Source organism: Scyliorhinus torazame, chromosome 4, assembly GCF_047496885.1.
Source record: "Scyliorhinus torazame isolate Kashiwa2021f chromosome 4, sScyTor2.1, whole genome shotgun sequence".
Classification (NCBI taxonomy): domain Eukaryota; kingdom Metazoa; phylum Chordata; class Chondrichthyes; order Carcharhiniformes; family Scyliorhinidae; genus Scyliorhinus; species Scyliorhinus torazame.
In genome coordinates, this window is record NC_092710.1 from 152,387,005 (window position 1) to 152,413,749 (window position 26,745).

General features: G+C 45.6%; 2 protein-coding genes across 6 annotated transcripts in view; one reads left to right on the forward strand and one right to left on the reverse strand.

Moving 5' to 3' along the window:
* nol10 (nucleolar protein 10) overlaps positions 1-7,289 on the reverse strand; it is an 80,916-nt gene extending 73,627 nt beyond the window's left edge. The window contains exon 1 of the mRNA XM_072498775.1: positions 7,103-7,289. Coding sequence (XP_072354876.1) covers positions 7,103-7,168 — 66 coding nt within the window. The 5' untranslated portion in view covers positions 7,169-7,289. The remainder of the gene's footprint in view (positions 1-7,102) is intronic.
* Positions 7,290-7,394: 105 nt separating this feature from the next.
* Positions 7,395-26,745, forward strand: part of LOC140410546 (V-type proton ATPase subunit C 1-A-like) — a 244,702-nt gene continuing 225,351 nt past the window's right edge. Inside the window, exons 1-5 of one of the 5 annotated variants that reach the window (XM_072498778.1) lie at positions 7,395-7,659; positions 7,785-7,904; positions 8,479-8,642; positions 8,983-9,050; positions 18,427-18,512. In XM_072498778.1, coding sequence (XP_072354879.1) covers positions 8,514-8,642; positions 8,983-9,050; positions 18,427-18,512 — 283 coding nt within the window. In that variant the 5' untranslated portion in view covers positions 7,395-7,659; positions 7,785-7,904; positions 8,479-8,513. Of the gene's footprint in view, positions 7,660-7,784; positions 7,905-8,478; positions 8,643-8,982; positions 9,051-18,385; positions 18,513-26,745 lie in introns of those variants that run through there. The other 4 variants (XM_072498776.1, XM_072498777.1, XM_072498780.1 and 1 more) reach the window with 4 other exon arrangements.

Sequence of the window (26,745 nt, forward strand, 5' to 3'; positions counted from 1 at the left end):
CATGGATTTAATAAAGGAAAATCATGTTTGACAAATCTACCGGAATTCTTTGAAGATGTAACTGGTAGTGTTGATCAGGGAGAACTGGTGGATGTGGTTTGTTTAGACTTTCAGGAGGCTTTCGAAAAGATCTTGCATAGCAGGTTACTATGTAAAGTTAAAGCACATGGGATTATGGGTAGTGTCTTGAGATGGATAGAAACCTGGTTAGCAGCAAACAGGAAACAAAACGTTTAAATAAATGGGTCTTTTTCCGATTGGCAGGCAGTGACTAGCGGAGTACCACAGGGATCTGTGCTAGGACCCCAACTGTTCACATTATGTATTAATGATTTGGACGAGGCAACTAAATGTATTATCTCCACATTTGTAGATGAAACAATGTTAGGTGGGAGGGTGGGCTGGGAAGAGGATGCAGAAATGCTTCAGCGGGATTGGGGCAGGCTGAGTGAGTGGGCATTTCCAATATAATGTGGATAAATGTGAGGTCATCTGCTTCGGAAGCAAAAACAGGAACGCAGATTATTATTTGAATGGGTGTAAACAGAGAGGCGAATACTCAGCGAAACCTTGGTGTTTGCGTGGATCAGTCACTGAAAGTAAGCGCGCAGGTACAGCAGTCAGCAAAGAAGGCAAATGGAATGTTGGCCTTCATAGCGAGAGGATTTGAAATGAAAATCGCTTATTTGTCACAAGTAGGTTTCAATGAAGTTACTGCGAAAAGCCCCTAGTCGCCACATTCCAGCGCCTGTTCGGGGAGGCTGGTACAGGAATCGAACCGTGCTGCTGGCCTGCCTGGGTCTGCTTTAAAAGCCAGCGATTTAGCCAAGTGTGCTAAACCAGCCCCTTGAGTATAGGAAATGAGATGTTTTACTATGCTTGTATAGGACATTGGTGAGGCTGAAGTACTGATGCAGTTTTGGTGTCCATATATATCTGAGGAAGGATGTTCTTGCTATGGAGGGAGTGCAGCAAAGGTATATCAAGCTGATTCCTGGGATGGCGGGACTGTCATATGAGGAGAGGCTAACTTGATTAGGATTATATTCATTGGAGTTTAGAAGAGAGAGGGGTTATCTCATAGAAACTTACAAAATGCGAACAGGATTAGTAGATTCAGAAAGCATGTTCCCGATGGTGGGAGAGTCCAGAACGAGGTGTCACAGTTTGAGGATAAGGGGCACATCTTTTAGAACGGAGGTGTGGAGAAATGTATTCACCCTGTGAGTGGTGAATCTGTGGAACTCACTACCCCAGAAAGTAGTTGAGGCTAAAACAGTTTAATTTCAAGGAGGAATTAGATATAGCTCTTGGGGATAAAGGATATTGAACCTGATGATCAGCCATGATCATAATGAATGACGGAGCAGGCTCGAAGGGCTGAATGGCCTCCTCTTTCTTCTACTTTCTATGTATGAAGTAAACATTAATCCTTTTCAAACTTTGCCATATTTCTTTTGTGAAGTTCTCAACTTTTCACTGGCGTACACAATATATCGGGAGCATGGCATGTGGTTCAGATAGACATGTCAGGTGATTTCCAAGTTGCAGGAAATTAAGAAATGAAGAAACATTTTTTGCTGGAATAAAGAATTGAGGGAATGGTGTGGGACAGTACACATTAGTACAAACCAGGGGGTAGAAACTTACAAAATTCTTCAACCTATATAGTGTGGTGATTACGTTGGAGAGTATATGAAAAGTAGTTTGGGATAAAAATCTGTAAAAGAAACAGGTCAATGCAGGTGAGAAAGTGGATTAAAGGTTACAGAAAATTTGTAGATCTTCAGTGGAGTTCTATGATTTAGCAGGCATGGAGGGCAAATTGTAAAAAAGCTTGATGGACACACACTTCTGATTTTGTTCGACACATTTGAAGGAGACAGACAATGGATTTTCTTCCTAAACCAGAGGTGCCAAGGCTAATTCTAGTTTTGCTTTTGCCACTCTTGTTGAAATCAAATAAGTCAGTCATCAAACCAGAGACCTCAGATGCTGTATAAATAACCTGACTAAACCTTCAGGGTAGCATTATAGAACAGTTTAACTCAATGTTGATTCTTCTTTTTGCCCTAAAATAAAACACCAGGACACAATGCACTTTCTGACACAGGGGTAGAGTCAGAGAACTAGAAAATTGGGGCGGGCGGGCGGGGGGGGGGGGGGGGGGGGAAAAGAAACACCTTTTAAGAGACAAACCCAGCGACTGCAGGCCAGTTGGACAAGTGTGAATTAATTAAGAAAAGCAGGATTTGTTAAAAAGGAAAAAAATGTTCAACTAACTAGAGTTTTTTGAAAAGGTTGATGAGGGCAATGCGATTGATGCAGTATGCAGACATCCAAAAAGCATTGATAAAGTGCCACATAATAAGTTTGTCTGCTGAATTCAAGCCCATCGGATTAAAGGGACAGAGGCAGCATAGATAAAAAGCTGGCTAAGTGGCAAAACGGTAGAGGATGGTGGTTGCTTTTCAGACTAGAGAAAGTATTAAACAGTGGGGTTCCTCAGGGGACGTTTTAGAATCATTGCTTTCCTTCTTATTTATTAAATGACCTATACCCTGGTGCACAGGGCAAAAACTTCAAAATGTGCTGACGACAAGGCTTGGAAGTGACGGACTTCAAGGGGGAACAAAAAGGCAGGTGGAAATACCAGCCATGTGGCTAGTGCAATATAATGAAGGAAATTGTGAAGTGATACATGGTGGGAATAAATAAGTAAAATAACAAGTTGGGAAAATAAAATAAAGGGTACAATTATAAAAGTGGGTGTAAGAATAGGCAGATATGGGGGTATATGCACATAGATTATTGAAGGTGGGGTGGCAGGGTTGAGGTAGTGATTTTAAAAGCTTACAAGATCCAGAACTCCATAAATAGAAGCAGTGCATAAAAGCAAGCAAGTTATGAAGAAACTTGAGGGTGCAAAGATATTTTTGAGAATGGTTGCAGGGTTGAAGAAATGAGTTTTGTGGACAGATTGGAGAAACAGAGCTTCTTCTCTTTACAGAAAAAAGGCAAGAGATTTGATAGAAAAGTGTTCAAATCACAAGGGATGTAGATAGAGAGAAATTGTTCCCATTGGTGGAAGGGCCAAGAATCAAAGGACATTGATTTAAGCCAATTGACATTAAAAAAAACAAGTGACAGGAGGGAAAACATTTTACACAGCAAATGGTCAAGATCTGGAATGGACACAAATGTGCTGGAGACAGATCTGGAATGGACACGAATGTGCTGGAGACAGATTCAACCATGGCTTTCTAAAGGAAACTGGATGAGCATCTGAAGAGAAAACAATTCCAGGGGGTGTGGGACTTACTTTTGCAGAGAGCTGGCACAGGTTCAACAAACTGAATGACCTCCTTCTGTGTAGTAATCATTCTATGATTCCCTCTTCGGCACTTCCTTGGGATCAAGGATGACTTGTTTCCACCCTGGTCGTTGGATTTAGGACGCATCGATGGATTTAGGACGCAATGTGAAATTTGAGGACTCTCACGCGAGGCCGACAATGTTTGAAGCGTTGGGCAGATAGGTTATTTGGAGGTTTGCGTGTGTTCTCCCACACCTCGATTGCACCTCTGCAGGATTTCGACAAAGTATTTCCATGGCTAAGTGACAAAACAGTAGAGGATGGTGGTTGCTTTTCAGACGAGAGAAAGTATTAAACAGTGGGGTTCCTCAGGGGACGTATTAGGACTTTGATGTTGTGGCCATTTCAGAGACATGGATAGAGCAGGGACAGGAATGGTTGTTGCAGGTTCCGGGGTTTACATGTTTCAGTAAGCTCAGGGAAAGTGGTAAAAGAGGGGGAGGTGTGGCATTGTTAGTCAAGGACAGTATTACAGTGGCAGAAAGGATGTTTGATGAGGACCCGTCTACTGAGGTAATATGGGCTGAGATTAGAAACAGGAAAGGTCACCCTGTTGAGAGTTTTCTATAGGCTTCCGAAAAGTTCCAGAGATGTGGCGGAAAGGATTGCAAAGATGATTCTGGATAGGAGCGAAAGAAAGAGGGTAGTTATGGGGGACTTTAACTTTCCAAATATTGACTGGAAACACGATAGTTCGAGTACATTAGATGGGTCAGTTTTTGTCCAATGTGTGCAGGAGGGTTTCCTGACACAGTATGTAGATAGACCAACAAGAGGCGAGGCCACATTGGATTTGGTACTGGGTAATGAACCAGGCCAGGTGTTAGATTTGGAGGTAGGAGTAGGTATCACTTTGGTGATAGTGACCACAATTCGGTTACGTTTACTTTAGCGATAGAAAGGGATAGGTATATACCGCAGGGCAAGAGTTATAGCTGGGGGAAAGGCAATTATGATGTGATTAGGGAAGACTTAGCATGCATAGGATGGGGAAGGAAACTGCAGGGGATGGGTACAATTGAAATGTGGAGCTTGTTCAACGAGCAGCTACTGCATGTCCTTGATAAGTATGTACCTGTCAGGCAGGAACTGGTCGAGCGAGGGATCCGTGGTTTACTAAAGTAGTTGAATCACTTGTCAAGAGGAAGAAGGTGGCTTATGTAAAGATGATATGTGAAGGTTCAGTTAGGGCGCTTGAGAGTTACAAGTTAGCCAGGAAGGACCTAAAGAGAGAGCTAAGAAGAGCCAGGAGGAGACATGACAAGTCCTTGGCAGGTAGGATCAAGGAAAACCCTAAAGCTTTTTATAGTTATGTCAGGAATAAAAGAATGACTAGGGTAAGAGTAGGGCCAGTCAAGGACAGTAGGGGGAAGTTGTGTGTAGAGTCCGAGGAGATAGGAGAGGCACTAAATGAATATCTTTTGTCAGTATTCACACAGGAAAAAGACAATGTTGTCAAGGAGAATACTGAGATACAGGCTACTAGACTAGACGGGATTGAGGTTCATAAAGGAGGAGGTGTTAGTAATTCTGGAAAGTGTGAAAATAGATAAGTCCCCTGGGCCGGATGGGATTTATCCTAGGATTCTCTGGGAAGCTAGGGAGGAGATTGCAGAGCCTTTGGCTTTGATCTTTATGTCATCATTGTCTACAGGAATAGTGCCAGAAGACTGGAGGATAGCAAATGTTGTCCCCTTGTTCAAGAAGGGGAGTAGAGACAGCGCCGGTAACTATAGACCAGTGAGCATTACTTCTGTTGTAGGCAAAGTCTTGGAAAGGATTTATAACCATCCAGACAGAAATAATTTGATTAGGGATAGTCAACACGGTTTTGTGAAGGGTAGGTCGTGCCTCACAAACCTTATTGAGTTTTTGAGAAGCTGACCAAACAGGTGGACGTGGGTAAAACAGTTGATGTGGCGTATATGGATTTCAGTAAAGCGTTTGATAAGGTTCCCCATGGGAGGCTATTGCAGAAAATACAGAGGCATGGATTGAGGGTGATTTAGTGGATTGGATCAGAAATTGGCTAGTTGTAAGAAGACAGAGGGTGGTGGTTGATGAGAAATGTTCAACCTGGAGTTCAGTTACTAGTGGTGTACCACAAGGATCTGTTTTGGGGCCACTGCTGTTTGTTATTTTTATAAATGACCTGGAGGGCGTAAAAGGATGGGCGAGTAAATTTGCAGGTGACACTAATGTCAGAGTTGTGGACAGTGCGGAAGGATGTTGCAGGTTACAGGGGGACATAGATAAGATGCAGAGCTGGGTCGATGAGTGGCAAATGGAGTTTAATGCAGAAAAGTGTGAGGTGATTCATTTTGGAAGGAGTAATAGTAATGTACTGGGCTAATGGCAAGATTCTTGGTAGTGTGGATGAGCAGAGAGATCTCGGTGTCCATGTACATAGATCTCTGAAAGTTGTCACCCAGGTTGATAGGGTTAAGAAGGTGTACGGTGTGTTAGCTATTATTGGTAGAGGGATTGAGTTTCGGAGCCATGAGGTCATGTTGCAGCTGTACAAAACTCTGGTGCGGCCGCATTTGGAGTATTGCGTGCAGTTCTGGTCGCCCATTATAGGAAGGATGTGGAAGCATTGGAAAGGGTGCAGAGGAAATTTACCAGGATGTTGCCTGGTATGGAGGAAAGATCTTATGAGGAAAGGCTGAGGGACTTGAGGCTGTTTTCATTAGAGAGAAGAAGGTTAAGAGGTGACTTAATAGAGGCATACAAGATGATCAGAGGATTGGATAGTGTGGACAGTGAGAGCCTTTTTCCTCAGATGGTGATGGTTAGCACGAGGGGACACAGCTTTAAATTGAGGGGAGATAGATATAGGACATGTCAGAGGTAGGTTCTTTACTCGGAGAGTAGTAATGGCGTGGAATACCCTGCCTGCAACAGTAGTGAACTCGCCAACATTAAGGGCAGTTAAATGGGCATTGGATAGACACATGGATGATAATGGAATAGTGTAGATGGGCTTTAGATTGGTTTCACAGGTTGGCGCAACATCGCGGGCCGAAGGGCCTGTACTGCGCTGTTATGTACTATGTGCTCAGTGCCTTCCCAAAATCCACAAGCCAGGTTCACCCATGAGCTGGCAGGTAATTCTATCTCTCGGGGATGCTTTGAGAGCACCCGAAAAGCATTTATGCTGTCCTTCGGAGAGTCTCCTATTGAGACCAAGTTCTGAGTCGCAATTACTTTGAGATTCTGGTGTCAGGCATGTCTGGGGTTGTTCTCCTGAGAGCTGAGAAGACTGAGGGAGACCTGTTTGAGGTGTATGAAATTACGAAGGGCATAGACAGGAAAAAAAATATTCCCCTTGGGAGAGAGGTCAATAACCAGGGGGCATAGATTTAAGTTAACAAGCAGTTGATTTAGAGAGGATTTGAGGAAAAACGTGTTCACCTAGCGGGGGGGGAATCTGGAACTCACTGCCACACTGGGTGGTAGAGGAAGGGTCTCCCTCACATTCAGATGAGCAATTGAAACTCCACAGCACACAAGGCTAAGTGCTGGAAAATGGGATTAGAAAAGATAGAGCTCTTTTACAAACATTGGATGTCAGTGCCTTGCCCAGCCCGCAGCTCGGCCGGTGTGCGCGGGGGCGGGTTGGCACCCAGGAGCTGCCATGATAACCGGCCCAGAGCCTGGACGGCTCGCGACCAACACCGACCCCCTCACCCCCAGCACGCGCGAGCCCAACCGTCACTCACTCACCTCCGGCAGCGACCTGCCGTAACTCAGGTTGTAAATCTTCACGTCATTCACACTCGAGACCTGCATGGTGTCACCGGCCGCTCATTCAACATTGACTGCAATCCCGTGCACGCGCTTGGCTAAAAATGCGTTCGATAACCCCCTCGGGCAGCCCATATTCAAGACCGGAGAGAGAGTTCAAAGGACAACCGGAAAAGGCCTTATGCAAATACAATCGGCTTGCAAATGAGGGGGCGTGGCCGATTATGTTAAACGGGGCGCGCTGCGCAGCCAGTTCTGCGCACAAGGAGCGGAGCCTCCTGCCTCACCTGTAACATTTGTTTTGGTTGTATGTAAGTTCGGGATCCTTGGGAGGGAGAGGGAAACAGCAAGGAAATTCAGCAAGAGAAAGAGGGACTTTCATTGACAGCACTCGCCCTCTCAGTGATACGTCAAAAGTTAGGGAGTAATTAGTAAATTGGGGATAACTGAAACGAAATGATAAGGGATTTGCAAAATTGAGAGGCAAAGCGATTTCTTGTAAGCCATCGGGCATTGTCAAGTCCAGTATTTCTGAGGTAATGTGAATGACGTTTCTTTTATTTCACAATTCATTTTTTAAATGTGATATGTAATACAGTAGTTGATTTGTTTGTGGCAGCAGGACGTAATCTGCCTGATTTTACCCTGTTTAATACTTCAGTAACGATACAATACCCGAACTCGGAAGCACAAACAGAAATTATTTTAAAAATACATCAAAGTGCATAGTAGGAACAAGAATTGTGAAAGGTGACCTGATCTGGCTGCGAAGACCACAATCGTGAGTATAGAACACTATTTCACTCCCTGAAAGACATGATTGTTCATTTGGTGACGGGCTTAACGTATGTTTAGTGAAGGTTTCCATTTTGCAAATCGCTGTAATTAATGGTAAAAGTAATTATTTAGACATATGCAGTCTGTTAATCGTGCTACTTTATGGTGAACGGTAACAAGCAGTTAAATGTGATCATTTAACTGTTCGCATTTTGCACTGTACCTGCGATGTCCGTTTATGATATGGTCTAGACCAAAGTATGTGCATTGTCAAGCAGATTTCACCATACAGTGACATAAATTGCAAACGACTCCTGCGTTGAAGATGCCCACGACCAAATACCCCAATATCGATCGTATAATAATAAATGCTACGAACTTGCGCTGAAAGATCTATTTTTCCCCTATTCCAAGCTTGATTGGTAGGCAGGATCTATTGAGATAGTTGTTTGGTCTGCTTGTTCAAGTTGAAGCCCGAACAATTAATTTAGTGTTGTTATTGATACATAGATGATGATGACTAGGAGGTTCTTTCATTCTGCCAGACTTTCTTTTCTGAAACTTTTTTTTTGACATAGTAGGTGCAGTGCAACCCACAGTGCCCCGGGACAACATGAGCGAATACTGGTTAATTTCAGCCCCTGTGGACAAATCGAACCAACAAATATGGGAAAGAATGAACACCGTGACTGAAAAAGCCAGTTTATCAAATAATTATAAATTCCCGATTCCTGAACTCAAGGTAACATTTGTTCCTTACCCCTCATGTAAACCACCTGTCTATAAACATTTAAATTGTACATAGTAGCGGATATATGGCGCTAGTGTAATAAGGGTACAGTTTATCAAACACTTTCAGTATTTTATAGAACAGGATTATTTCAGCACGAGTACCTTATACGTAATGCGACCATTACCTTTATTACCGGGTTCAAACTCGTTCATTGTATATATTATAAACTGGTTGGATTACATAATCTTGAATAAGTCCAGCATGTGACTATTTTGGATGCGTTATTTCACTGCTGCCATTAGTTTATTGATAAGCAACACACGTCACGGTGCTCTCTATTTTCTCTTAGGTGGGGACATTAGATTCATTGGTTGGACTCTCAGATGAACTTGGAAAACTCGATACGTTTGTTGAGGGGTAAAACACATGTTATTTACTGTACACAAATGAGTTGAAGCCTATTTGATTAGCACACCGGTTTCCTGCTGTAACTGTTTGTTCCTTCTTCCTGAACCGACTGAATGCAGATTTCACCCAGTTCAGGCAGCTTTGTCCAAATTGGTTTCACCATCGGGCAACAGATCTGCAAGGCTCTAGTTTCATCTAACAGCCAAACCCAGATACCATGCGTAATTCAGAAGACAAGATGACATAAAGATGGAAAACATAAACTGATGTTAAAAAAAATAAAGGGGCAGGCAATCTTAAAATCCAATGGCTTTTCTTGTGAAAGCAGAATATAAAAGTTTGCTTAACGTGTGGTAAATCTGGCTTAAGAACATTTTTGATTTCTAACCATTTTTTGATTTCTAACCAACAAGTGTGAAATATTGTGAACCCCAAACATATTATCTAAAAAGGCAGCTTCCATGTTCAAGTGTAATTCGAGATTAACCTACACTAGTTTACAAAGAGCAATACAGCACCGGAACAGGCCTTCGTCCCTACAAGCCTGTACCAGTCATGATACTAACCTTGACCAAAACCCTCAGCACTTCCTTGTACCGTATTCCTCTATACCTATCCTATCCATGGATTTGTCAAGATGCCTTTTGAACACCTTTAATGTATCTAAAGTTATCCTGTCAATAAATGTGCAAAGGAAAAAGGACATAGAGAATTGAGGTATTTTGTCAGGCCAGAAATGCAACTGATAGGAAAAATCCTGGTAACTTAGTGATATTGTTATGGGCCAGGGTTTAGTGAACCCCAGAGTGTATCATGGAGTTCACCTGACCCACAACTTTTAATAGATTGTGGTATGGGGAGCACACAGCCCACTCTACATGTGGTAAAGTCTTTTTTAAAGCAAAACAATGTTTATTCTATGAACTCAAGTTAAACCTTTTTAAAACATAGTGAACATCTTAGCAACCATTAATTCAAATACAATCCCCAAAGAATACAACATTAAGTAATCCTTTAAGCTTTCCTTTTAACATCTATAAGACTTAAAACACCTTTTACCAGAAGCACATCAGGTTAAATTCATTACTGTTATTAGTTTTAAGTCACCAGGATCGATTTACAGTCTTTAGATTACAGAGAGAGACTCTAATACACATTCTGGCTGTGACTGCAGCTATCCAGCTGTGAAAACGAAACTAAAACACACCCTGCAGCAAACAGCCTAAAACGAAAGTAAAAAGCAGACAGACAGCCAAGCTCCATCCACTTTCTGACATCACTGCAGTAATAAACACCCATTTCTTAAAGGTATTCTCACTACAGATGTTTTTATACACACCCATTTCTTAAAGGTACTCTCACATGACACCTCCCCCCAAGAAAAAATAAATAAACCATCAACTTCAAGATGGTTTCATTTTTCACCTTTACACCATCCTTTAAGAAATGTACACAGTAAATATACTTTATCGTTTAAAAAAAACAACACACGCAAACAGGTATAATAATATAGTCCATTTTTTCCATTCTTCTTCCTCCAACTGAAATCCTTCTCGATTGACAAGTCTTTTTGAACAAGGAGGTCCTTGCATGATCCGTCCATTTCTCTACGCCTCGGCAATTTTCCTTAAAGTCAGATACTTTAGTTCAATCTGATCACAGAGTCCCTTGTAATTCTCCAACACATGAGCATTGGTTATCGCAGCTTTCAGGCCGTCAAATGCCTGTTGAAACTCCGCTGTCCACTGGAATTTGTTACGCTTCTTGAGCAAGTCCATCAGTGGAGCAATCACGCTGCAAAAACTTTTCACCAATGTTCGAACAAATCCAGTCATGCCAAGAAATTGCATTATTTCCCTTGGTCTTGAGTGTATCGGAAACTACTCAATAACTGTTGGTTTCACATCCCGTGTGACCATTCCACCCTGTCCAATTGTATGGCCAAAGTGACTTGGGCTTTTCCAAATTCATTTTTGCTAGGTTTATCACCAAACCCGCCTCCTGAAGTCGATCGAATAACAATTTTAAATGTTCTTTCCATGTCTGGCTGAAAATTACCAGATCGTCGATGTACACTGCACAATTGGGTAATCCTGAAACAACTTTGTTAGTTAAAACTGTTGAAATGTGGCTGGGGCATTTTTCATGCCAAATGGCATAACTTTGAATTGGTATATACCATCTGGAGTCACAAAAGCTGAAATCTCCTTCGCACTTTTGGATAAAGGTACCTGCCAGTGACCTTTAAGTAAATCCAGTTTGGAAATAAAGGCTGATTGTCCCACTTTCTCAATGCAATCCTCCAAACGTGGGATAGGATAAGAGTCTGTTCTTGTGACTGCATTAACCTTTCTATAGTCCACACACAACCGTTCGGTACCATCTGGTTTAGGTACCATCACTATGGGTGAGCTCCATTGGCTGCAACCCACTTCAATTATGCCATTTTTAAGCATACTCTCAATCTCTTTATTAATCTGTACCAATTTTAAAGGGTTAAGTCTGTATGGATGTTGTTTGATTGGAACAGCATTTTCCACATCTACATCATGTATAGCCATTTTAGTACTTCCCAATTTATCTCCACAAACTTTCCCACGTGATATCAATAACTCTTTCAGGTCAGTTGGTTTTTCCTCTGGAAGGTAACTTAACAATTTATCCCAATTTTTAAGAACATCCTCGTTTTCCAATTTAATTTGAGATATGCCAAATTCACAGTCATCTGGATTTGGTTCGTTACTTTGAGTTAGAATCATTAAAACCTCCTCCTTTTTCTTAAAGGTATTCTCACTACAGATATTTATATACACACCCATTTCTTAAAAGGTACTCTCACATGACAATATATACTTAATATATATTACAAAGCCACCAATCTTTCGGACTTGATTTTTGATCGATGTTGACCGAGTTGATAGCATCCTTGACCTTGAGTCAGAAATTTGTGACTTTAAGCTCTCTGACCATAGCTCCAAAATGTATGGATCAACTCAGCCAACAAATTGAGACACAAATGTCTAACCACATTATAGCAGCATGTTGCCAAACCCTCTGTGCACCAAATAAAACGGTGGTTCCCTTCCTGCTCATTTTCTACTCTTCATGGAAAACCAGATACAAAATGCTCTGCTGCAGCAGCCAGCAGTCCAGGGAGACACCCACTGACATCAGCATTCTGGCTCACTGAATGGTATAGTTACATTTTGTTTCTCTTGCACGGGAATACCTGAAGCAACGACTACCGATTGATGGAATCTGGAATGTTGCCATTCTTTTTACAATGTAAATAACAGTCTTATCTTGGCATTATAATTTCCCTATTTTATCATCAATGGAAGTACAGTAGCTGTTTATTTCACTTGTTGATTAATATGAACAGTTGATTAATATGAACAGTCTTTTCTAGTAATGACTATCCTGTATGCTGGTGGAAGGAAATATAGTAAATCAGACAGACAGCACGTGGTTGCAACCAGAAATATAATGATCATTGTTCCATTAAAAACTGTCAGCAGTCTTACAGCAGCAGGATAGAGTTTGGAATCTGCTTTTTCTTTCATCACTAGAACAATAATTAATGACAGGATTAAATATTGAAATAATATTGAGTATTAAATACAAAGTTCTTTAGAACCAGACTATCGCCCTTAAAGCATGCATTTACATGCAATTCAAAAATACTGGAGATCTAAGTGGATCAGTGGGTTAATAGCCCCCGAGGTCTTTTCCAACATCCAATTAGATCTTTGCTGCTTTGCATCTTAACTCCATCGACCTGCTCTAGTTCATAAACCCTTGATATCCTTACCTAACAAAAATCTATCAGCCTCAGTTTTGAAATTTTGAATGGCTTTTTGGAGCAGAAAATTCCAGATTTCTACTACCTTTTCTGTGAAGGAGTGCTTCCTGACATCACCACTTTCTGATACATTGTCCTTCCTTTTGCTTATGGTTGATTCCACCCAGAAAAATGGAATAGAATTCTTCTCTTTCCTCTAGCTGTAAAAGTTTCCTACGTGAAATTACATGTCCTGGTTTGAGACAGTTCACACCTCTTTAACCTGTGATTATCCCTCTCTCTGAATCTGTAAAGACTTAATTATCTGCAAAGACTCGCATTCAAAGTATCGTCTTGCATCTTTGACTTTGTCTATATATACACATGTTTCTGGAACCCACCTCTACATTCACCTGAGAAAGGAGCAGTGCTCTGAAAGCTAGTGATTCGAAACAAACCTGTTGGACTTTAACCTGGTGTTGTAAGACTTCTTACTGTGCTCACCCCAGTCTAACGCCGGCATCTCAACATCATATATGAAATTAGTTTGAGCAGTTTCAACCAATTCCTGATGGTCAGCAACCCCTGACATTAACTTGATTAATGTTGCACTAAACCTGGCAATTATCATTCAGAGAGATTTCAGTGTGGAAACTGAAAGCAGAGGATATCATGGCTAAATATCTGTGTGGGAGTATGCCCAAAATCCTGACATCTGACCCTCAGAAAATTAATGCTGGGAGCAGCAATAATTGCTTTAAGGCGAGACGTCTAGACCATCTTGGGAGAATATCCTGCCTTAGAGTGGCAGCTCTGTAGTCCCAGCAGCACCAACAATAGTCATGACATGGACGACAATGCAGAGAGCCCGTACTGACAGTGATTGAGGCGCAGGGTTTGACTGGAGAGATGGGGTGCTGGTGGGGGAGGAGCAGCTTTAGGAAGCCAGGTGAGTGTTAAAACAGGGGGAGGGGGAGGCTGTTGATCTTGGCTAGAGTGCCTCCGATGGGCCCCCGAGGACCTCAAGGGAGGGTGCCCTCCCCCTTGTCTGACACCAGCCCACGCAGATAAAGCTGCAGGACACCCTGCATAATGTGGGCCTTCCCATGTCGCAGGTAAAATATCATGGTTGGCTGGATGAGGTCGTGTGAGGCCCAAGGGCCTGATGACTCCTCTCCCTCTCCCTCTCCCTCTCCCCCTCCCCCCCCCTCCATAAAACTTTAGACAGGTTTGGGTTGGTGTGGGGGGGGGGGGGGAAAGAGGAGGTCAACTGCTGGACTTTACATGTCCCCTTCAAGCCTGCCAGTGGGAGAAACATGAAAACCAGCCTATCAGTGTGCAGTGGGACTTAGGAATATAGAACTTTGAGTCAACTATTCACCTTCTCGAGCCTGCAATGTTCATAGAATTTACAGTGCAAAAGGGGGCCATTCTGCCCATCGGGTCTGCACTGGCCCTTGGAAAGAGCACCCTACGCCTCCACCCTATCCCTGCAACCCAGTAAACCCACCTAACCATTTGGAAGCTAAGGGGCAATTTAGCATGGTCAATCCACCTAACCTGCACATCCTTGGACTGTGGGAGGAAACAGGAGCACCCGGAGGAAACCCACGCAGACACTGGGAGAAAGTACAAACTCCACACAGACAGTCACTGGAGGCCGGAATTGAACATGGGACCCTGGAGCTGTGAGGCAGCAGTACTAACCACTGTGCCACCGCGTTCTTCGAAGGTTGGGACTAAAGCACAATGTCAAACTAGAGAAGACATGTCTTTATTCAGTAGATTCCTGTGCTATACATACTCCACCTGCTAGCGATCATCTCTGGTGTCATCCTGTCCCACATTGTCTAGAAAGTTGGACCTGCTACCACCAGATCTGGGGTAGAGGGTGTCAGTGTTTCCTGTATCAGGGAACCCATCCATGAGCTGCTTCTTTTACTGGTTCCATGGTATTCATAAATTAAAACTAAAGCTTCAATCTACAGGGATCCAGGTTAAGATCCCAGCTTGGATCTTCCCTCCCTTCCAGTGAGGCCCTTCCTCCAAAAGGCTCGTACATCTCACTTGAGTAATAGGACCCATGTGATGTGGAGGATGTGGGAATGGTCAATATAGGGAGTATCCCCTCTCCAGCCCTGTGCCCTCTGATACAGCTCTTTCCAAACCCATGACCACTACTGTCTAGAAGGGCAAGAGAAGCAGATACATGGGAATACCACCACCTAAACATTCCACTCCAAGCCACTCACAATCCTGATTTGGAAATACATCGCCATTCCTTCACTATCGCTGGGTTAAAATACTGGAAATCCCCCATTACTGCATTGTGGGTGTACCTACATCACAGACTGCAGCGGTTCAAGAAGGCACCACCTTCCCAAGGAAAATTAGGGATGGGCAATGACTGCTGGCCTAGCCAGCGACACCCATATGCCATAAATGAATAAAAAATACCTTTCCTATATGTGATTCCACTCTTTACTGACCAAGGTCTGAACCCAGTGTAACTGAATCCTGGTGGATTTTGCAGTTGTTGTCTACTGGAACACTAAGGAACATTATTCAGATTATGCCATTACATTCGAATTAAAAAATTGAAATGTGAAGATTACCAATAGGCCATAGCCCCCTTCTATTTTTCAATATGCAAATCAGATGTATTTTTACAGTTCTTATAAAATTGATTACATTTTCCCAATGGATTTGTTAACATTATTTGAATTAAAGTATTGTTTCAGTGTTTAGGAATTTTTTTTTAACCTTACATGTTACATGTCCTGAATCAATAATGCATTTAATTGCTGCTTTCTTATGAGAGTATCTCTTTGTTTGCAAAGTTACCATTGATTTTTAAAACGTTTTTGCAAAAGCTTTGTTTTAACTTCATGACCTGTGTACCAATATGCTGTCACTAGAAGGGAAATTCGTTTTTGTTTAATTTCAGTAATTATTTATAAAAAGATTGTCAGTAAAAGCTGACAATGCAAATAGCTGTTGGCCTCTTACCATTCGTTTAACTTTGACCTTTGACAGAGGTTTAGTGAATCATAGAACAATTTGGCACAGAAGCGAACAATCCCTTTAAAATGTTCTACTCCCCTAATCTTTCCACAATTCTGCAAATATTTCCCCCTTCAAATATTTATCCAAATCTCTCAGCAAAATCTTATTAAATTTCCTTTCAGGCAGTGCATTCTAGATCATAACAACTCGCTACATTCAAGAAATATGACTCTGGTTCTTTTGCTATTACCCTAAATCTGGTTACTGATCCTTCTGCCAGTGATAACAGTAGGTCTGATTGGAATGCTTGTGGGCTAGATTTAAGTTGGGGGGGGGGGGTGGGGGGGGGGGGGAGTGGGGGGAGGAAGCATATACTCCCCCACCCCTCCCATCTTCTGTTACAAGTGTTGACCGACAGCTGCCCAAAGAGAAACCTGCCCCGCAGCCATAATGTGCTGCCAGTGGGATAAACAGGCTGAGAGTGGGACTTCTGCTCCTCAGTGTGAGAATGTCCCATCCTTGAGAGCTGTCGCCCAATCTGATTGGCCACACCACTTCCAGCAGCCACACCACTTCCAGCAGCCACACCACGCATTGTAAGGCGGCCCACGGAGTGAGATAAGTTCTGGGCAGGGTGGCAAATGGGGTGGGAGGAACAAAGTGGAAACACTCCCCCACCCCCAAAGATCGTAGCACCCTTTCTTCCTGCCTTCTTAGCAGTTTGCTTAAACAATGGCATGCCACTCCTCCCTGCCATTGTATGGAGTGGTTAGTGTATTATTTGGGTCAGGTGGCTTGGTACAGCTATAATTGACCCATTAATTATTTATTTAAAAAGGAAACATTGTGGGGAAACAAATTGGAGTGGCCACCTTGCATATTTTACATGCCCTTCCCCACCCCCAGCAAAATCTCATCTAACCTGGGGAACCATAACTATCGCTGTGTGAGTGGGTAGATTTGAAATTAATTTTTTTTAAATGTCCAGTATCTTGATTTTATCAAATCCTGAAATGATTTTGAATATATCCCCCAAGAAAAACAACTAGCTCTTTGGTCTCTTTACATAAATGAAGCCGCTGATCCCCGATACCATTTTAGTAAATCTCTTCCAGAGACTGTCTTCCTAAAGTGTGATGCTCAGAATTGGGCACAATATCCAGTTATTTATAAAGGTTTACCATAAATCCTTGCTTTTATAGTATGTACCTCTGTTTATAATTCACAGGACCCTATGTTGTTTTTAAAAAAACAGCCTTCTCATCTTGCCACCTTCAAAGGATTATGTGCCACTTCCAGGACTCTCTGTTCCTACACCCGACTTAAAATTGCACCATTGCTTCTCTTCATTTTTCCTACCAAAGTGCGTCATTCACATGCCTGTGTAAAATTGCATCTGCCAGGTGTCGGCCCATTTCACCAATCGCTCGGTGTCCTCCTGATGTGGATTACTGTCCTCTTCACTTTTTACTGCATTTCTGTCTTTCATGCCATCTTCAAACTTTGAAATTATGCCCTTACACCCAAGCCCAGGTCATTATTCTGATCACAAAACATTAGTGAGCCTAATACCAACTCCTGGTGACAATACCACTGGATACTTCCTGCCACTCTGTAAATCTCAACACTACTTTTTCCTTTATGCTCCTTGGCCAATGTTGTAGCCACACTGCCAATGCTCTTTTAATTCCATGTTTTGCATATATGTCTATTATGTGGTACTTTATAAAACACATCTTTTGAAAATCTATATATAAATCAACTGCACTATCTTTATCAACCCTCTCCCTTCAGCAAAGAACTTAATCAAATTAGTTGAACATAATTTAACTTTGACAAATCTGCACTGACCATCTATATTTTTCCAAGTCACAATTAATTTATCTCAGATTATTATCCCTAAAGGTTTCCCCACCACCAATGGTTTATCTCTGTCCCCTTTGGGACTAATGTGTGGCGTCGCAGAGCGAGTTGTGGTGGGATTCTTTGGGATTGGTGTGGGAGGTCGCAGGGAGAGCTTTGTGGGATTTTAGGACGGATGTATGGGGTGACAGGGAGAGTTGTGGGGGAAGGGAAGCCGTGGGGCTGGGGGAGCTATGGGACTGATGATAGGTGTGGTGGGAAGAGATGTGGGGGCATTTTGGGACTGATGTGTGGGGTAGTGGGGAGAGTTAGGGGGGTTTGGTTATTTTGGGACTGATGAGTGGGGTGGTGGGGAGAGTTAGGGGGGTTTGGTTATTTTGGGACTGATGAGTGGGGTGGTGAGGAGAATTGTGGTGGTGGAGGTTTGGGACTGATGTGTCAGGTAGCAGAGAGAGTTGTGGGTATTTTGGGAAAGATATATGGAGTGGTGGGGAGAGTTGGGGGTGAGTGGGTGGGTGGGGGAAAGAGAGAGAGAGCAAAGGAAAAGTATAGGATGAAACCTAGTTAGCATCAGCATGCGCCATGTCAAATTAGCAATGAATATTTTCAATGGCAGTTAATTTTCTGCTAAGATCTTTTCTTTTACTAATTTAAATGTTTATTTTAAATGATTTCTCACCATGTTTGCCATCAGTTACTTAGAGTTGGTTCTGCTTATGTGTGTTTCGATCTAAGCATCGTAAAGAAGTTGGCACAGTACACAGCAGATATTATGGAGGATTCCAAGGATAAAGCTCAAGAAAACCTATTAGCTAATGGAGGTGGGTTTTTATAAAATATGCTGTAGTATACACCCATCAAAAGGTGAAAGTTACTCAATAAGATGCTGCAGCTTTGAAAGACGAGTGATGTACATTATTCAAAAATACAATACTTTTACAATTTTAAAGTTCCTTGCCATAAAATTGGTGAGTATATTTGTACTCTATTAAACTCTTACATTTAAAATAATCATGCTTTCAAGTCCCAACTCTTATTGCTACTGCATAACCTTCCAGTCATGATCTCATTGAATGGGTGGAGCAGATGCAATGACCGGGTGGCCTACTTCTGCTCCTACGTCGTATGGTCTCATGGCCAACCAGTATACAGTTTGTTTTTATATAGCCTCACCCAGTAATAATACCCATACACAATCCTTGTTTAATACCATCTTACAGTTGGTAGTGGCATCATTATGGCATCTGCCTCTGTGATAAGTGCACAGCGCAGACACTTCTACTGGAGGAACACTAGTCTTAGCTTTTAACTGATATGCAAATTTAATATTTAAGCAGTGCTTGAACATTAGTAGCCGGATTTATTCTTACTATTCCTATACTTTGTACAGTGCAGATAACTACTGGTTATTACTTGTGGGTAACAAGAAATGGTTTTAGGACATTGTATGTTATAATTTGGCAATTAAAAATTGGACACATTGAATAATTTTGTCTCAATTATACTGGCCAGATTACTTGGAGAATCAGATCTCTTAAAATTTGGAGCTTCACTATCAATGTGCAACCATTTGTGCACTATGACACTTACTGTATTTGTGCCTGAAAATCTGTCGTCCTGCTTTGAGTTATCAGTTTGGCTAATCACACATTGTTTACATGGAAAAACAAGCACAAGGGTGTGCCATGCCTGTTCATGTGGGTTCAGGACCATGTGAGATCCATAGTGGAACCTTACTATCATGTGTCAAGCATGCAACAAGCAATACCCGCGATGCTTATTTTCTGTGTAGAAACATAGAAATAGGAGCAGGAGTGGGGCATTCAGCCCTTTGAGCCTGCTACACCATTCAATGTGATCAAAGCTGATTCTCTATCTCAATGCCACACTCCAGTGCTCTCCTCATACCCCTGGTCTAGAAATCTATTTCCTTCTTAAATATATTCAGTGACTCATCCACCACTGCCTTCTGTGGTAGAAATTCCACAGGTTCATCACCCTCTGAGTGAAGAAGTTTCTCCTTATCGGAGTCTAAATGGCCTACCCTGCATCCTGAGACTGTGACCCCTTGTTCTAGATCCCCCCCCCCCAACCCACCCAGCCACAGGAAACATGATCTCTGAATCCAGTCTGTGCAGCCCTGACAGAATTTTATGTACTTCAATGAGATCCATTCTCTTGCTTCTAAACTCCAATGAATTTAGGCCCAGTCAATCCAATCTCTCCTCATACACCAATCTTGCAATCCCAGGTATCAACCTGGTGAAACCTTGCTGCACTATGGCAAGTATATCCTTTCTTAGATAAGGAGACCAAAACAGCATGCAATACACCAGGTGTGCTCTCACCAAGGTCCTGTACAGCTGCAGTAAGACATCTTTGCTCCTGTACTCAAGTCCTCGTACAGTAAATGAAGGCCAAAATACCATTTGCCTCCTTAACTGCTTGTTGCACCTGCATACTTGCTTTCAGTGACTGGTGTATAGGGCACTGAGGTCCTTCTACACGCCAATATTTTCAGTCTATCACCATTTAAATAATACTCTGACAAGCTGTTTTCCTACCAAAGTAGATCACTTCACATTTACCCGAGTATCTGTATGTGTGGGTGGGGAATCGTGCATCTTTGACAGGTTATGAATATATGAAATGAAGGAACACAGGAGACAAGGGGTTGAACTGCAGATGGGCAGTCAGCTGGCAGTTGTAGTTATAATGATAGGGAGACTGTGGTTTAAGGCTGCGGTTATGGTTGCAGAAGATGATATAGCTCAGTGACAGCTTCCTGGGTGAAGTAAAATATTCAGGTCCCAGTTGTGGTGACTTTGCAACCATGGCGGGATTCTCCAATAATGAGGCTACCTCCCCACCCCCGTGAAAAAACGCGCGCGAATCACTCCGGATTTTCCTGAAGAAAGTCAGGAGCGATTTACTTGCCTGGATGGGGCAAGCAGGACCCTGGAGTTCTCCTCGTAGCTCCGGCTGTTGATACGGGTGCGAGATGGCTGACCCACACCAAGATATCATCCCCCCCCCCCAGATCTCACGCGCCCACGGATCAATGACCCCCGATCGATAGCCTGGTCATCCTGGAGGTCCCCCCCGGTGAATGATTCCCCCCGCCCCCCCACCAGGGCGGCCGCGGACTGAGTCCGCAGCCACCACGCCGAGTACCCGCCGGGTGGAACCATGAGAGAACCATGCTGGCGGGAACTTGGACTATCCCCAGAAATTGAAATAAAAAGGCCAATGAAGGGAAGGGAAGTGTCAGAGATGGACCATGTGAAGGTAATAGAGGGGTAGAAATTGGAAGCAAAGTTAATAAATGTAGCGCACAAAGACTCCGAGAGACGAATAGAGTGAAGTCGATGAGGCTTTATTAAGCGTGACTGTTTCCCCCGCAGTTCGGTAGTAGACTGCCTGCGGGGGAGGACTCCAGGTACTTATACTCCGCCTTCAGGGAGGAGCTAGAGGTCAACGTCCAACCAGGACCCGGGATCTGTCAGCCAATGACATCATGGCTTCACAGTCCCACATGACCCCTAATGCATACTACCACATTCACCCCTTGTTAAAAATGAACCCGGCGGGGTGATGCTTCGCATGGTGGTAAGGGTTTACAAGGCTGGTCCTGGGAGGAAAACTTTCACATGTTATAACAGTATGTACAAGGTTTTTTTTTGTTTCAAACTATTTACAGTAATCGTCAAGAAAAGACAAAATGTTCTCGTTAAAAGTCCACAAAGTCCACATTGTACTGTTAGATCGACGCCACGAGTCGGTCGGGCGGTCTGGTCGTCCGTGTCGATCGCCTCGGCCCCGGTGGTGGTGGTGGTGCTTGTTTCGGTGTTGTCATCTCCGGGAGCCTTACGGTTTCAGCTTGGGCTTCATTCCTGGTCGGGCCTGGGAGGAGGACTGATCCTCCTGGGAAGGGGGCGGTCGCGGGGTGCGGCGGTGGCAGGAAGGGGGGGGTTGGGTGATTGGTGTCGGGGGGGTGTGTGTGTTGCCGGCGGGCGCCAGATCTCGCAGAGAGACCGTGTCCTGTCGGCCGTCGGGGTACTCCACGTAAGCGTACTGCGGGTTCGCGTGAAAGAGGTGAACCCTTTCGACCAACGGGTCCGACTTGTGCGCCCGCACGTGCTTTCGGAGCAAGATGGGTCCTGGGGCCGCCAGCCAGGTCGGCAGTGACGTTCCAGAGGAGGACTTCCTGGGGAAGACAAGGAGGCGCTCATGAGGCGTTTGGTTAGTGCTAGTACACAGTAGTGACCGGATGGAGTGGAGGGCGTCCGGAAGGACCTCCTGCCACCGTGAAACTGGGAGGTCCCTGGATCGTAGGGCCAGTAGGACGGTCTTCCAGACCGTGCCGTTCTCCCTCTCTACTTGCCTGTTCCCCCGGGGGTTGTAGCTGGTCGTCCTGCTCGAGGCTATCCCGTTGCTGAGCAGGAACTGGCGCAGCTCGTCACTCATGAAGGAGGACCCCCTGTCGCTGTGGACGTATGCGGGGCAACCGAACAGTGCGAATATGGTGTTCAGGGCTTTAATGACTGTGGCCGCGGTCATGTCAGAACAGAGGATGGCGAATGGGAAGCGGGAGTACTCGTCCACCACATTAAGGAAGTATATGTTGCGGTCGGTGGAGGTGAGGGGTCCTTTGAAATCCAGACTAAGGCACCTAATCAGGTGCGCACCATCCGGCCTGAAAAAATGCGGTTTGCACTCTGCGCAGATGTGGCAGTTCCTTGTGACTGTACGGACCTCCTCGAAGGAGTATGGGAGGTTGCGGGACTTGATAAAGTGGTAAAACCGAGTGACCCCCGGGTGGCAGAGGTCCTCGTGGAGGATTTTGAGGCGGTTAATTTGTGCGTTGGCACATGTGCCGCGGGATAGGGCATCGGACGGCTCGTTCAGCTTTCCGGGACGATACAAGATCTCATAGTTGAAGGTGGAGAGCTCGATCCTCCACCTTACGATCTTGTCGTTTTTGATTTTGCCCCTCTGTGCATTATCGAACATGAAGGCTACCGACCGTTGGTCGGTGAGGAGAGTGAATCTCCTGCCGGCCAGGTAATGCCTCCAATGTCGCACAGCTTCCACTATGGCTTGGGCTTCCTTTTCCACTGAGGAGTGGCGGATTTCTGAAGCGTGGAGGGTTCGGGAGAAAAAGGCCACGGGTCTGCCCGCTTGGTTAAGGGTGGCACTAGAGCTATGTCGGAGGCGTCGCTCTCGACCTGGAAGGGTAGGGACTCGTCGATGGCGCGCATCGTGGCCTTTGCGATATCCGCTTTGATGCGGCTGAAGGCCTGGCAAGCCTCTGTCGACAGAGGGAAGCTCGTGGTCTGTATTAGGGGGCGGGCCTTGTCTGCATACTGGGGGACCCACTGGGCGTAGTATGAAAAAAACCCCAGGCAGCGTTTCAGGGCTTTTGAGCAGTGCAGGAGGGGAAATTCCATGAGGGCGCGCATACGTTCGGGGTCGGGGCCTATTATCCCATTGCGCACTACGTAGCCCAGGATGGCTAGCCGGTTGGTGCTAAAAACGCACTTGTCCTCGTTGTACGTGAGGTTCAAGGCTTTAGCGGTCTGGAGGAATTTTTGGAGGTTGGCGCGTGGTCCTGCTGATCGTGGCCGCAGATGGTTACATTGTCGAGATACGGGAACGTGGCCCGCAAACCCGTGTTGATCAACCATTCGGTCCATCTCTCGTTGGAAGACCGAGACCATGTTTGTGACGCCAAATGGGACCCTTAGGAAATGGTATAATCGCCCGTCTGCCTCGAAGGCAGTGTACTTGCGGTCACTTGGGCGGAAGGGGAGCTGATGGTAGGCGGACTTGAGGTCCACGGTGGAGAAGACTTTATATTGGGCAATCCGATTGACCATGTCGGATATGCGGGGGAGAGGGTACGCGTCTAGTTGTGTGTACCTGTTGATGGTCTGGCTATAGTCTATGACCATCCTTTGCTTCTCCCCTGTCTTTACTACTACCACCTGTGCTCTCCAGGGACTATTGCTGGCCTGGATTATGCCTTCCTTTAGTAGCCGCTGGACTTCGGACCGAATGAAGGTCCGGGCCTGGGCGCTGTACCGTCTGCTCCTAGTGGCGACGGGTTTGCAATCCGGGATGAGGTTTGCAAACAAGGACGGGGGTTGCACCTTGAGGGTTGCGAGGCCGCAGATAGTGAGTGGGGGTATTGGGCCGCCGAATTTGAAGGTAAGGCTCTGTAGATTGCACTGGAAGTCTAATCCCAGTAATGTGGGGGCGCAGAGTTGGGGAAGGACGTAGAGCCTGTAGTTTTTGAACTCCCTCCCCTGCACCGTTAGGGTAACTATGCAGAAGCCTTTGATCTGTACGGAGTGGGATCCTGCAGCTAGGGAAATCTTTTGTGCGCTGGGATGGGTGGTCAAAGAACAGCGTCTTACCGTGTCGGGGTGGATAAAGCTCTCCGTGCTCCCGGAATCGACTAGGCATGGTGTCTCGTGCCCGTTTATCAGCACCGTTGTCGTCGTCGTCTGGAGTGTCCGGGGCCGAGCTTGGTCCAGCGTTATTGAAGCGAGACGTGGTTGTAGTAGTTGAGCATCTTCTTCGAACCCCGTGGAGCCGTCGACACTGGGGTCCGTTGTTGCCGTCCAAGATGGCGTTGGGGTTGAACAAAATGGTGCCCCCATGCATCGCATATGGCTGGGGGGTCACAAGATGGTGGCGGGGGTGGACAAAATGGCCACCCCCATGCGTTGTACAGGTCTGGGGTGGTCCAAGATGGCGGCGCCCTTCCTCCCCTCGTGGTGGCCGGGACCCAAAATGGCTGCGCCTGCGGGTCGCACATGGGGCGCTGGGGGGGGGTTGGGGAGCGTTAGGAACGCGCGGGGCTCCCTCATCTCTGGGGACAGCGGTGGTCGGGACCCAAATTGGTAGCGCCGGCGGGTCATGCGTGGGGCGCGGGGGGGGCGGGTTTGTGGGGCGTTAGATCCGCGCAGAACTCCCTCTTCTCCGGGGAGAGCGGTGGTCGGGACCCAAAGTGGTAGCGCTGGCGGGTCATACATGGGGCGCGGCGGGGGGGGGGTTGGGGAGCGTAAGCGGCGTGCAGGGCCCCCTGTACTCCCGGGACCGCGGTGGTCGGGACCCAGAGTGGCTGCGCCTGCGGGTCGTATATGGGGCGCAGGGGAGGTTGGGGAGCGTAAGCGGCGTGCAGGGCTCCCGGTTCTCCCGGGACAGCGGCGACCTCGCGGGACCGGCACACAACCGCGAAATGGCCCTTTTTCCCGCAGCTCTTGCAGATCGCTGCGCGGGCCGGGCAGCGCTGCCGGGGGTGTTTCGCCTGGCCGCAGAAATAGCAGCGGGCACCCCCAGTGCGACTTGGTGTTTGGACCGCGCAAGCCTGTGGGGTGTCCGGGGGGGGGGGGGGGGGCGGGTTTATCGCGACGGGTACGTACGGAGCCCAATGGGCTGCCGCGCGGTCGGGCCGTAGGCGCGGGTATTTCGCGCGGCCACGTCTAGGGAGGCTGCTAGGGCCCGTGCCTCTGAGAGTCCTAGCGACTCTTTTTCTAGAAGTCTTTGGCGGATTTGGGAGGAGTTCATACCTGCCACAAAAGCATCGCGCATTAACATGTCCGTGTGTTCATTTGCGTTCACCGACGGGCAGCTGCAGGCTCGTCCCAAAATTAGTAGCGCGGCGTAGAATTCATCTATCGATTCTCCGGGACTTTGCCGTCTCGTTGCGAGTTGATAGCGAGCGTAGATCTGGTTTACTGGGCGGACATAGAGACTTTTTAGTGCTGCGAACGCCGTCTGGAAATCCTCTGCGTCTTCGATGAAAGAGAAAATCTCCGTGCTTAACCTCGAGTGCAGGACCTGTAGTTTTTGGTCTTCTGTGACCCGGCCGGTGGCCGTTCTGAGGTAGGCCTCAAAACAAGTCTGCCAGTGCTTGAAAGCTGCTGCCGCGTCCACTGCGTGGGGGCTGATCCTCAGGCATTCCGGGATGATCCTGAGCTCCATAGTCCTTTTTAGTCACGCTTAATAAATTGTAGCGCACAAAGACTCCGAGAGACGAATAGAGTGAAGTCAATGAGGCTTTATTAAGCGTGACTGTTTCCCCCGCAGTTCGGTAGTAGACTGCCTGCTGGGGAGGACTCCAGGTACTTATACTCCGCCTTCAGGGCGGAGCTAGAGGTCAACGTCCAACCAGGACCCGGGATCTGTCAGCCAATGACATCATGGCTTCACAGTCCCACATGACCCCTAATGCATACTACCACAATAAATTTTTCCAGGTTCAGCCGGGAACATGAAGCAAAATAGTTATCGATGTCCTGAGAAAAGAGTTTCAGAATGGGACCGGCGTAGGACTGGAACAAGGAATGTTCCACATACCCCATAAAGAGACAGGCAAAACTGGGACCCATGCAGGTACCCATAGCCACACCTTTGGTTTGGAGGAAATGAGACATGTCAAAGGAGAAATTGTTCAGTGAGAGGACTATGTTATTATTTTTAAAATATCACTCATTGATTATCTGTAGTTATACCAAATGATTGAGCTAGTTAAGCTATAAATTCAATACAATACTTATTTCTCCTGGCCGCAGAAATAGCAGCGGGCACCCCCGGTGCGACTTGGTGTTTGGACCGCGCAAGCCTGTGGGGTGTCCGGGGGGGGGGGGGGGGGTTTGTCGCGACGGGTACCAAATTAAACTTCCTGTTTAGAGAGAAAAAATAAAACTCACCTAATTGATGCTTTTGGGCTCTCACATCCCACAACTATTCCAAGGCTCCCTCTCTCTGTCCACTCCATTTATGTAAAAGGTCAGAACAGAACCTTCTCCCTTACTGCACCAAATTTCACCATTCACAGATTCCCAAGCTCATAGTCTGTCTCAAGCTGTACTCCGTGACAAGCTACTATCTTCATCCACTTGACAAGACCACCTGAATTTAAACTAGCTGAAATTCTATAGAGATAGGTCAGCACTCTTGGCTGGAGAAACCAGTTCTAATTATCTACCTAATTAACTAATTGTAGCTTGTTTATCCCTGACTAAGACTGAAAGGAACCTAATT